The sequence below is a fragment of the Typopeltis vanoorti genome, chromosome 4, assembly GCF_054136105.1.
Source record: "Typopeltis vanoorti isolate ZY-2024b chromosome 4, IOZ_Tvanoo_1.0, whole genome shotgun sequence".
NCBI classification, from domain to species: Eukaryota; Metazoa; Arthropoda; class Arachnida; order Uropygi; family Thelyphonidae; genus Typopeltis; species Typopeltis vanoorti.
Genome location: NC_143552.1, coordinates 132203568 through 132216978, shown reverse-complemented (window position 1 = coordinate 132216978; position 13411 = coordinate 132203568). Strand labels below are relative to the sequence as shown.

At 37.4% G+C, this 13411-nt stretch overlaps 1 protein-coding gene across 1 annotated transcript in view; it reads right to left on the bottom strand.

The window, feature by feature from the left end:
* Positions 1-258: 258 nt before the first annotated feature.
* The window catches only part of LOC150107683 (uncharacterized), a 38253-nt gene continuing 25100 nt past the window's right edge, over positions 259-13411 (bottom strand). Inside the window, exon 3 of the mRNA XM_090392166.1 lies at positions 259-502. Coding sequence (XP_090248292.1) covers positions 259-502 — 244 coding nt within the window. The remainder of the gene's footprint in view (positions 503-13411) is intronic.

Below are 13411 nucleotides of genomic sequence, written 5' to 3'. Positions count from 1 at the left end.
GTTGGTTACTATGGAAACGCCCAGTATAAATATTGTTCCAAACACTGTAAGCAACCGAATATCACTATCTAGTGCCCTGGTTAAGGCAATGCACGTAGGTTCTTACAGCACCACAAGTTGCTTCGATCTTCTCGTGTCAAATTTTATTCGGTCATTCCCGCTATAACAAAACATTTTTTTTTTCTTCTTTTGCTGACAGTGAAAAATTGCTAAAAACGTGGGTGCAGAAAAAAACGTACGAAGCTTGGTCGCTTCTCTTCACTGACCTCCGTAAAATATTAGCGACGCTACCATTAACAACCCTTCAGCGTAACTGCTATTATTGGTTATGAAGGAACTCGCTGTTGAGCAAGTGTCCGAACCGAAAGTGTATGGGGTGCAGTGCTCGTAGATCAGAGGACCGGAGATTCTGTCCATGTGTTCTTGTAGGAATTCTCCAGCATCTATTCCACAGTCGTGTGAAACGTGAAGATACTTGCAATGGACAAACTCGCTGAAGGCACTGCAATAAAAATAAGAAATATTGACTTAATATTTAGTGGAACAGGTTAAATTGACTTTTTTTAAATAATAGAATGAATTAATTTTTAATAATGGTATAAAAGAAATTTGCACATATTCAGTAAATTCTTAAATAAAGTAGCACATTCTTATTTAACAGAGCAGATCAAGATGTCAAAATAGATATCAATACATTATTTAGTAGCAAACGCTGAGAAGTTCATTTGAAATTTATAAAGAAATAAAACGTTATTTATCTCGGCTTCAAAATAGGATAGAATGTATTCTAAATAAACGTTTGAATTTAAGATAGTTATATTTTTTATAATTTTAATAAAATCTGAAATGAATTGTATTTACGTTTTAATTTTTATTTAAATAACTTCAAACTAAGAATTTTTTAATGTTTATAAGAATTAAATATACATACACCTTATAATTAAAACTTTAAGAATAATATTTGAAAATTTTATAACTTAAAAAAAAAATAGAGTTATTTTGAAACAACAATCGAAAGTGAGATGCGGTGATTAATAACCCTTGGAGGGTAATGGATGGCAATGCTGTAGCCAATGAAGTTCTAACTGAGGCTCGGCTATTGCTGTTACCCTCCTGCCATGATCAGAGCTTTAATAGCTCAATAACACTTTATCCCTACACTGTCCTCTACAGATAACGGGAAAGATGAAAAGCAATTCTTGCTTCGTCCCTTTAAGCCAGTCCTTATAAGGATAAGGAAATTTTATATTATGTATATATATAATTAAAAGAGCAGTGAAAAGATGGCGGCTCGTGTGTTGGTGTTTCGTGTCGTGTATTATTGATGATGAATTGTGAATTTGATATGTTTTTAGCGATTTATTTATGCATATCCATTAGTAATAGTAGTTAATTGATTGCTACCATAAACAGTCTCATTTTCCATAGTGCTTTATCCAGGTAAGTCATTTGTAATTACAAGGGCGATACGCTAGACCTACTGCCGCTAGTATCGCCTTTGTTTCTTATAGTGACATTTTACTGCTGGTAGTCACCTAAGAGTGTCCACGGGATTTGCTAGTGGACCCTCAAAAGTCCACAGGATTACCTTTTCCTGCTCGGGACACCTGAGAAATCTCTACTCTTTCTCCGTTTATGTCTTAACACATTTTAAATTATTGAAATGTCAAAACTTCTGAATGAGACCAAATTCGAGGAAGTATATACATGGAATTCCTTACACTAGGAAAGCTGCTGAGTGATAATTGGCCGGGAATAGTGAAATTGTATGACACGTTTCCCCACGAATGTGTCTGAGACATTGTCGTTGAAGATTATTTAGAATCGGTGTCTTCTACTCCTTTAGACTTTGTAGAAGTGCGCGCACGCAAAAAAGCGAAGAACAACGGATGAACCGCACAATGATAATACTGAAATGGAACAGGATTCTCAGGGTTCGGACGCCTCTATTTCTCCCAAAGAAAAGGTGCCTCCGATCATCCTTAGAGAAAAGCATAAGTGGGCAGCTTTAAGATCCACAATGTCCAATCTGCATATTGGCTTCATTAAGGCCAAAAACATGGATGAAGGCATAAAGATCCAGCCAGCAACAGTGACAGACTATAGAAGGTTGACCAAAGAACTGGACGACAGTGGCATCCAGTATCATACCTTTGCGCTCAGCTCCGGAAAAAACTTAAAAGTGGTCCTTCGTGGTGTCTGTGAAGACATTGACACAGCAGAAATAGCTGCTGACCTAAATTCTCAGGATCTGCCTGCAGTCAAGGTCAGCAGAATGTAGAAATCAGACAAGACTCCCATGTCATTAGTCCTAGTTGAGAATCATAAAATATACAAGGATATCTACAACTTAAAAACAGTTTGTGGTCTCATCGTCACACCAGAACCACTCTGGAAAAGATCATCTACTGGGCAGTGCCACAGGTGCCAGAAGTTTGGCCATGCCCAGAATCTTTGTAGAGCAGAATATAAATGTTTGAAATGTGGGGACGGCCACCCAACCAATACCTGCGCAAAGCCGAGGACCACCTCGGCCAAATGTGCCAACTGCAGTGGCCCTCATACTGCGAACTACAAAGGAGGTACTCAGCACCCAAAGAATAGACGGATGGAGGCAGTCAATCAGCCCTCTTCCTACAGTACAAGAACACCAGAGGCCCAGACATCAACACCGGAGACTCAGCGGCCACAGTCGGAGACCTCCAATAATAGAGACTCCCAAAAGCAAACAAGAAGTTATGCCGATGTGACCCGTACAATTAGACCAATTCCAAAACAAAATCAACCAACAGTACCTAAAAGCCTAACAGCTGTTATTACGGCCTCACTAGCAAACATGCTACAAAATTTCAGCCTATCAAAACCCTACTGAAACCTCCACTAAAAGATTTCTTCTGAAACGTAGGTCATCCTCACAGCTCTCATAAATGAACAGTAACAAACTCATTCCAGCATCTCTTCAGATAGTTGCTTGGAACGCAAATGGCCTCAAAAACAAAATTCTGGAACTCCGAGATTTCACATCTAGGTATCAACCAGATGTTATTTTAATCAGTGAAACTCATTTAAGACCCTCAAACAATCCTACAATAAGGGGCTATCACCTATACGGAAATGACAGACTACTCTACAGAGGCGGTGGCACTGCCATCTTCATTAAAAACTACATTAAGCACCACTCTGTGAGCAATCGTTCAACCACTAACCTTGAGATCACAGGAGTGGAAGTAGTCACCAGCTCCACTGGCAAACTGAAAATCTACTCAGCTTACAACCCTCCCCAAAAGTCTCTACTTCACTCTGATCTAAATGCCATCTTTTTGCATCAGAGAGCCCACCATTATTGCCGGGGATCTGAATTCCAAGCATCCTGCGTGGAATTGTACAACCACAAACAAGAAAGATTGCATCCTTTCCAATTACTTAGGATCAAGCAACGCTGTTGTGGCAGGCCCCAACGAACCAACTCATCTCAGTACGTTTGGCACTACTGACATCCTGGATATAGCTATCCTGCAGGATATTAAACTTCAATACAGCATCATATCTATGGATGAACTATCATCCGATCACAATCCAGTTCTACTATAGCTGGGAAATCAAGAATACCTGTGTCCTCCTTCTCACTCCTACATTGCATGGGAAAGACTGTCAGCAGCACTCAAGGATTATATTTGACCCGTTCCTCACATACGCACAAAAGAAGAAGTAGCAACTGCAGTTACAAATCTGACACAACAAATTAATTCTGCTATAAAGGTAGCTTCCTCCTACAAATCTGCCCGCAAGCCAGATCGTTTGCCTGAAGACATCATGAACTTGATCAGAGACAAAAACAGAGCTAGGAAAAGATACCGTAACACGTGTGCACCACAAGATAAAATAAATCTAAACAGATTAAATGGGGCAGTAAGAGATGCACTCAAAGCTCATAGAAACCAAGTATGGGATGAAAAGTTATCCTCCGTTTCACCTACTGATCATCTGGGGACTACTGAAAAATATCAAAAACAAAGACAGATCCCTTCCCCCCAATATTCTCTGACCAGGGCCTTGCTCACTCAGATGTTGACAAAGCAGAAGTTATAGCATACAACTTAGAGAAGCAGTGCAGGTCTTCGTATGGAAACCTTGACTTTGACCACATATATAAGATTCACAGAAAGGTCAGACACTCACTCAACCTTCCTATCACCAGCACTGACCATATTGCACCAACATCACCTGCTGAGATATATGACATTATTAAAAAATTAAAGAACAAAAAAGCTCCTGGGCCAGACGGCATTACTAATCGGGTGATTAAACTTCTGCCCCGAAAAGCAGTAGTGCACCTGACCAGTATAATAAATGCAATTTTAAGATTTCACTATTTTCCTTCCACCTGGAAACTGGCTGACATAATTCCTATACATAAGTCAGGCAAAGATCCACACCTACCGCAAAATTATTGTCCAATCAGTCTCATCTGAAATCTGGGTAAGGTTGCAGAGAAGGTCATACTCTCACGACTCCAAACCTCAGTAAATGAGCTAAACATCCTCCCTAAAGAACAGTTTGGTTTTAGGCAACACCATAGTACTACCCAGTAAATCCACAGAATTGTCGAATACATCACCACCAGCTACAACTGGCGCCAGTGCACAGGCGCTGTTTTCCTTGACTTATCCAAAGCATTTGACAAAATCTGGCATTTTGAACTCCTGCACAAATTTATCTCAGCCGGTATCTCACTAAAGTGGTTCATTTAATCCATTCATATCTTCTGAATAGATCAATGCAAGTAAAAATCAACGGTTCTACATCCTCTCAGCGCCACATCTTTGCTGGAGTGCCGCAGGGATCTCTACTGGCTCCATTGCTGTTCTCTATATACATGTCAGACATCCCACACAATCCAATGACTTCCATTTTCGCCCTGTATGCGGACGATACGGCAATACTAACCAGATCTCTCAGACCCCTTTTCATTACCAGAAAGCTTCAAGAAAACATTATAAAGCTGGAGAGTTGGTTCTCTAAGTGGAGATTGGAAGTCAACCCCCAGAAAAGCTCACCCGTTCTTTTCTCAAAAAGGCCAATGTCTCCTGTAGGAGATGTGTTACTATTCAATACTAAAATTCCCTGGCAGACAGAAACAAATTACCTGGGTGTAATTCTAAACAAAAAGCTATCTTTCAATCAGCACACTAAGTCTGCGTGCACAAAGGCATCTAAAGCCATAGCTCAGATCCATCCGCTAATTAATAGAAATAGCAAGCTCAGCAACAGAATCAAATTGCAACTATACCAGATGACAATTCGTCCTATAATCACCTATGCCTCTCCGGCCTGGAGCCACACCTCTAATGTGAACATTATCAAAATACAGTGAGTGCAGAACAAGTGCTTGAGAATGATTCTGAACGCCCCTTGGTTTGTTAGAAACAATCAACTCCACAGAGATACAAATGTTCCCTATATTTTCTCTTTTCTACAACCCTTAGTAACCAAGTTTTTCCTAAAGACGTCCACACATCCCAACGATTTAGTTCAACAAGCTGCAGCATACGATCCAACGTACATATTCAAAAATATTGAAGACCAAAATCTATATTAGCCTCCTATAGCGATGCATAATCTCCATGCCCATTCAGGGCGAGCAAACTGCTCGTAAATTTTACCCTCACTGTAACCACAACAGATAGCGGGGAATATGAAAAGCATCTTGCTTCACCCTTAAAGACATAAATGTCAATTGCCAATTTTATAATTTATATATAATTTTTATAGTTCCGTTATCCATACGGGGAATAGCGTTCATTGTTATTATTAAAGTACAATATAAAAATCAGATGCTACATGTAAAAGTGTTCAAATCAACTCAATCTAGATTCCTCCGTCAATTTTCATCTCTGTGAAACGTAATTAAGTATTTCACCCGTGAAATTGTATGTTTAACCTTACAATTTTATTTCTTACTTTCTTTACAAGCAGGCACTAAACAATAGATGCATTTTTACCAAAGATAAAGTCAAGACACAATATCCTCCGAGAGATTCTCAAGACGATGGTGAATTCTATTTGTTTGCCAACACAACTACTTGAACGGTCAGTGACTCATCTCATGGAATAACATTTGCTTTCTGTAAGCGTACGGAGAACGGTTATAAATAATGCGAGCGGCTATTACCTCTTCTCCCATCAATATAACTTTTACTAGAAGATATAAAGAAAAACGCCTTCTTAATGTAAAATGTATGCAATGAGAAAGAATCTGCAGAGACACACATACAGAGAGACGGGAAAATGAGAAAAATATAAGGAAACTCACTCTATATAAAGGCTGACTACACATTTTATATCAACAATATTGAAGATTACTGTTGCTATGGTAATCTTTTATATCGTAAATAGTCGCAATATTGTTACAAACAGCTAAAGCAACGTAGTCCTTCCTCTTTTCAGCTATTTAAATATGCATAATAAAAAGTTATTGTTGCAAGTCTTGGCCAGCTAAAATGACTCTCTATTCAGCCTGTTTTAAATATTAAGAGGCTTTTCCTTAAACATATCGCCAAAAGAATCTATGATGCTATCGAGAACGTGGTATATTGGAACACTATTATTTCACTTCTTCCGCCCAATTATAATATAACTTATATAGACTAGAGAACTTCCACTATTTTTATCATGTTTTTTTTTGTTGCCACTAATCATTGATAGTTCTTTATCAGGAAATACGGATTTCCCAAGAGATAAAGAGAGACAGTTTTCACTCAAGAATATGACATTAGTATATTGGGAATGGACTCAGAAGCAAGTTATCTGAATTCAAGAATTACTTTTGGTCTTAGATGCAAAAACTGTATCTAAGACAGCGTATGAAAACGTATGTCATTCAGATAGTGTTTTATAAAATGCGGGAGAGTAAAGCACTGGAGGTTGTATTGGCATGAAGAAAGCGTAGATCTACGTTATGGCTGACATTTCGGAAAACGAAGAATCAATCAAACTCCAAATAGACTTTGTGTGAATGGGTGGAGTGTGATTTATGAATATGTTTCGCAATAGCATTTCTTCGTCCACATCCTTTTCTTGCACTCGTGGCATAAGTACGGAAACCAAGGCGTGTATGGCAGTCGAACTGTAACAGGATTTACCTTAGCTGTATCAAAGCAAGCCCTACCAAAAGTATTATGCAGGAGATGCTACATTCGGGCAAACACATCCATGGTCATGTATATAAACTTGCAAAAGTCTGGCGAAAAATAACATTTTATGCAATAAATGTCCTCAAAAAGTAAGGACGGCAATGGGACAGTAAGGTGTTTGTGAGCGTTGTAGACAGAAGATACGGTTGCTATGGTAACAGTATTCACTCCGGTAATATGTTTTTATGTAAGGACATTTTTTCTGTGTGAGACTAACAACAAGATCTCCATTCATCGCTTAATAGTGTAAATTCTGATATAAAACTGGGTATTGTGTGCACTCTCCGGAGGTTGTAATAAAAAGGAATAGACGAAGAAGATAATATCCACAAGAAGTAGGGAAATTAATGTTTAAAGGTTTCGGAGAAGGAATACTTTGTACAATAAACTTTGGGAAGAAGTTTTTCGGAATCTTTAAATCACATTGCCTTACTATCAATGGCGTATTTGATTTTTTTTTCTCTTCTAAAATTTAGATACGAACTTTAGTTTACTCTTCTTTAGGCAATTAATTTGCAGATCAATAGCTTAATTACTTTCTGTTTTACATATTGTTTACACACACAGTTATTTATTTATTCTTTCTTTCTTTATATTTCTACATAATACGTATTTTATCCGTTCTACTTATTAATACAGTCAGAGCTTTATTCGTCCAATCGCCACGTTAACTAATACTAGTACATTTACGGCTTCGATCTAACTCCTAAAACCAATATTTAAATCCTCTATAAGAAACGCAAAAATCAATATTTAAATGCACATGAAAGTTTTAATATTTTAGGAACTATTGAGATAAGGCTAATGAGGAATTCAACCTTGTTTATAGTGTAATAAAATAAGTATCGTTTCATAAATATAGGCAAGAAACACAGTCTATAGAATGCAATATCAAGCATCGAAATCACAGTACATAGAAGACAGAAATGATATGGATGATTTGCTATCAATGTGCATGAAGTACATTGAATAACAAAAAAGAATTGCGGAATTTGGGTGTGTTATATACATCATATGTAAGGATTCTTATACATTTTTATGGTGTAATTCACGAAACGTTGAAGGTCTATAGTACATCATACTGCGAATGGGCTAAGAATTTTGTTTTATTGACTTTTAACAATCCAGAAACGTTCTTCAAGAGGTGAAGCATGAACTTTATTTTTAAGCTATTTTAGACCTCCAGTAAGTAGTTATTCTTATGGCTATAATTCGATGTCCAATGTTGAAAGCCGCTGTAGAGTCTCCTTTAACATTTCATGTATCTCCTACAGGTCGCCGTGGAAACGGCAAAGAGGAGCAGTCACTGATGATATGTTTCACAGTCTGTAGAATATGGATGCAGTCACAGTAAGGGGTATTTATCATATTCCATTTGTGTAGGACGCAGCCACATCTGCCCTGCTTCACCCTGATTCTGTTGATAGTTGTCCATAATATTCTAGGAAGGATGCAGCCGAGCTGGCGGCTGCAGGCCGCCAGCTCGGCTTCATCCTTCCTAGAATTCATCCTTCATCCTTAGGGGTTCCTTATCTCAGGCGTCTTTTACAAAAGAGCCATTTGTTGGCAAGTTCAGAGTCCATTGTTGATTCCACATGTCGTGAGTTGAAGGTGCTGGGCCAGAAAAGGCTGTGGTTATGTTCAAAAATGGATACCTTGACTTCAGGGTTGAGTGGAGAGGCGATAGGGAATTATTTGTGATTTTTTCCAGTTCTTTTAGCGAAGCCTGGTGTATTTGATGGGGCTGTAAACAAGGGCAAGGCCCGAGATCCTAAGTGCACCTAGGCTCTGCAACCCCCAGCTAGTTCCACTTAGTCGTGAGATATTTTATTGTTTCTCGTTTTTATTTTTTTATTTATTTTTACTTTACAAATGTGGTTTTTGTAGGTCAGACGTCTATCCAGGTTCACTCCCAAGTATTGCGGATGACATGGTGTACATCTTGATGATGATGAAGGAGTCTGAGTCTACTTTTCCTCCCTTCAATACGGACCCGAATTTTTCTGTTTGTGAGCATAGATTGTAGGAAGTGTAAGGTTGTTTTACATTTTGTGATGAAACTGAGCTTTGACAACAAGCCGCTGCTCTAGATTGTATCATAGACCGATGTCAAGTCAATGAAGACAGCTACATATTTTAATTTCTTCTGGAAGCCAGCTTCAATTGAAGTTTTAAAGCCAACACTTGATCAAAACAGTTTCTTCCAGGCCTAAAGCCAGCTTGCTTTACAGGGAGAGAGCCGTCTCGATGGGCAGGAAAATCCTTTTCAGTATGATTCTTTCCAGGAGCTTGTGAGCTGAGTATAGGAGGGCAGTTAAGCGAATATTTCCAACGGAGATGGGGTCTTTTCCTGGCTTGGGAACAGCAATTATCTTAGATTCTCGCCAGAGAGCTGGTAGTTCTCCAGCAGAGATGATGATGGAGAACAGGACTGACAGCCATGCAATTCCATGCTGACTCAGGGAGGAGACCATCGGAGTCCATTAGGTCCCTGAGACCTAATGGTCCATTATTACCCCATTAGGTCCATTAGGCATTCTTGGTATGTGAAAGAGCTTCCTGGATTTCCTCTCTTGTCATTGAACTACAGAGGAAATGTCTTTTTTCTGGAGGTCTCTGGATTGATCTTAGATGTTGAAAATAGATGTAAGTTCGGCTCCTCCAAGTTTTCTCAGTAGGGACAGCTTTTCCGACTAGATTTAGAGAAGTCGAGTTCTTCCACTGATACCATCACTCTCTTCTATCGTAGTCGAGGAGCTTTATTAGTTCTTTAATTCTTTAGTTCTTTGGGCGTCCAGTAAGTGGGGGGGGGGGCTCACACAAGTTATTGAAATTCATCTCCCACCTAGAGATAATCGTAAACATCCATGCCCACAGCAGAACCAAAACCAGCAGGTTGGAGAGAATATGTTAAGATTTCAGCAAGCGAGTTTGGCTTGTAATAGTAATTTTTTTGTTTCCTGTTGCTCCAATACAGGTTGATTTAACATTTCGAATGACTCTTTGAATGGCCTGGCGTAGAAATTTAGTCAATGTATACCATTTGAGTACGTTGCTATAGCACTTGGTGTTCAGTTTCTGTTGTAAGTGCTGCTAATCCTGATTTATGGTTTCTTGTTTTCTCTACGAGCTTGATATGCTCAGACATGCGAATCTCTCGTCTATCCCACATAGCATGAAAAATTTTTAAGCCACTTCAGGTGCCCAATAAACAGGGAAGAGGTCTTACATTGGACATATCGCCTAAAGACTTTTACAGAAATTCATGACACAATGCAACTTAAAAGCTCTCCGCTCAACCAAGGCCAACTGATGAGTTAGCTTATACAGCGCAAAAAAAACAACAAAAAAAACATGATTAGTCCAGTTTATTTTTTTAGTTATTGACCTAGAGGAGTGGATCGCGTCTCCAAACAATAAGTTGTGGGTTCAAATCCCACTGTGATATAGATGCTTGTAAATGTCTTTAAGTGGTAGATGATTTTTAATGTCCGGTGTGAGACTACTGTCATGCCTTACAGAAGGCCTGAAATAGATTTAATAGTACATTTCCCCATATACTAGGAAAAAATATTTTATTAAATTTATAGTCGTATTAAAAAAAAAGCATTGTAAAAAAAATAAAAGTAAGAAATATGAGTGTTGACAATGGTATTAAGTTGTCTTTTCTGTATCGAGCATCATTTTTATTTTTATTATTTATTTGTAGGTTGTTTAACAAAACAGATAAATTCGAATTACTTCTCTATATTAGTTTACACGAAACACTGAGTCTCTGTATATTTTCAAAGGCGTGACCTTTCACGAATGTCGATTATATGGACGAAGTAACCTGGGCATGGATATAGCCCAGGTTACTTCGTCATAGAATTACAAACCGTAATTCTATGGCTTTTCTTTTCCGTAAATATTCGTAAGCATTAGCAGGTGCGCCTTGTTACTCCGCTACCTAACGTGCACTGTGAAAGGATCAGACACATCATTTCCAACCAGGTAGGTACATTACTACGTAATATTGTACAACACACCAGCTAAAGCAAGTAATTCCGTTCGCCGTAAGAACTGCGACTTTTAGCGAATGAGCTGTATTTCCTGCGTAAATAGTTCAAAGCAATCTATCGTTCCTCTGGAAAAGTTGCCATTACCTAAAACGATGTGTGTGTGTGTGTGTGTGTGTGTGTGTGTGTGTGTGTGTGTGTGTGTGTGTGTGTGTGTGTGTGTGTGTGTGTGTGTGTGTGTGTGTGTGTGTGTGTGTGTGTGTGTGTGTGTGTGTGTGTGTGTGTGTGTGTGTGTTCAGACAAACCTCTTCAGATAAAAAAACAAGAAGGAAAAAAAAAAAGATTTCGAACATCCGTGAGTTGCATAAATTTTAAATAGAGGGAGCTACTAGTAGATGGTCGGCGAAAACGATCTGACAAAGAAAAATGAGAATTGGGATATCAATGCAAATGAACAAAGAAAGAGATATTTTGTAAACGACTCACTTCACAGTGTGCATACTTAGAACTATCTGCATAAAATTCTCTATCACCTTTTAGAGTGGCATGGAAATATACATTCAGGTAAAGCATGTGCTTTACGTAAATTCACAATCGTCATCGATATAACATACCCAAACAACAACATTAAAGTGTTTTGATTTTAGACGTATCGTCAATCATAATCTTTAAATTCATACCACTGCGTATTTCAATTTTATAAAATTGCTTGTCGTCAAAGCATTAACCATCAGCAGTGCTGAAGTTTTCTAGATTGGTAAATGGCAGTCTTCTATTGAGCAATTACTAACAGATATACACAATGGAAGTACAATTTTGTATAATTATTTGATGTTTAATGGTTGTTTTTTTTAAAGCATATGCAAAGATATTAAATTTTAAAATTAAAACCTAATAAAATTTTAAAAAAATAAATGCAACTTTTAAAAGATCATTGATATTACAAAAATATTTTTAATAAAAAAAAATTAATATAAAATTATATTTTTAAAAAAAACACCTATTATTTTTATAGATTATAAAAGTATTTATAAAAAGAATATTTATTCTAAAGAATGCTTTACTAAACAGTAAATGGTTTGACTTCCTAAATCGATGTGAGTTTAAGAAATTAAATAAATCAAGACGATTATGGCTTCGTACTTGACACCCCTAATTTTCAGTATTTATTAAGTTAAAATTATAACAGTCCGGTAACAAGAAAACCTCATTCGGAACAAACCAAAAACTTAAGTACGACTAAGTTGTACTAGGTATAGCAGATGATTTGCAAAGACTAGTTGTTAGCGTGAGGTAAGGTATTGGTCAGAATTTGCTACTTTCTAACCGGGAGACAGTGGAAGCTACCATCACTTCCCAAGTGTTCTATGTCTGAAGATCTATGTGTTTACGGGTTTGTTTGCTTGTTTTGAGGGGGTGAAAAACCCAAGTTTATGGGAGAAAAAATAAAACATTCTCCAGCGTATGAGATCAGCTAACTCAACTGGACTCGAAAAATACCCGAAAAAGAAATGTTTGCGTGATAGACGGGAATCGAACCCAGATCTTTTCGACTAAAGGGCTTCGTCCATACCGACAGAATTCGCGAAGATCACTAAGATAATTTTATGAAATCTGAACACAATATTATGCAAAGAACAACACTAATGTCATTCAAAACGGAAGATTCTGTAAAAAGTAAAACAGTGGTAGATAATAAAATATTATAACATGTGAATATCTTCAAATATTTACATGCTCTATCGTATGAGGAAGAACACACACACACACACACACACACACACACACACCGAAATAACATTTTGTTAAAACCAACAATATAATATATTACTCCATATAGAAGTTAAAACAAAAACAAAAAAGAAGAAAGAAACAAACAAGCAAATTTACATGAAAATAAAATTAAAAAACTAATTAAAAAAAAAAAAAAAAATATATATATAAAATAAAGATAAATCCGTATTTCACGAAAGTGAAATATGTTAAGCCAGCTAAATACATCATATGAGATCCTAAAAATGAGGCATTCTTAGAATCGCTTAATATAAAACCAACGAATTTCTATATGATTAAATATAAACAAACTAAACGGAATGGCTAACAGTTGATTGTCAAACACACGCGAAATGTATCAACCAAGAAAGAGATAGCATGAGACCGGAATAGGCCAAGTAGTCACTTCCGGTCTCACGCCATCCCTATAAATTTAGCCATCAAAAA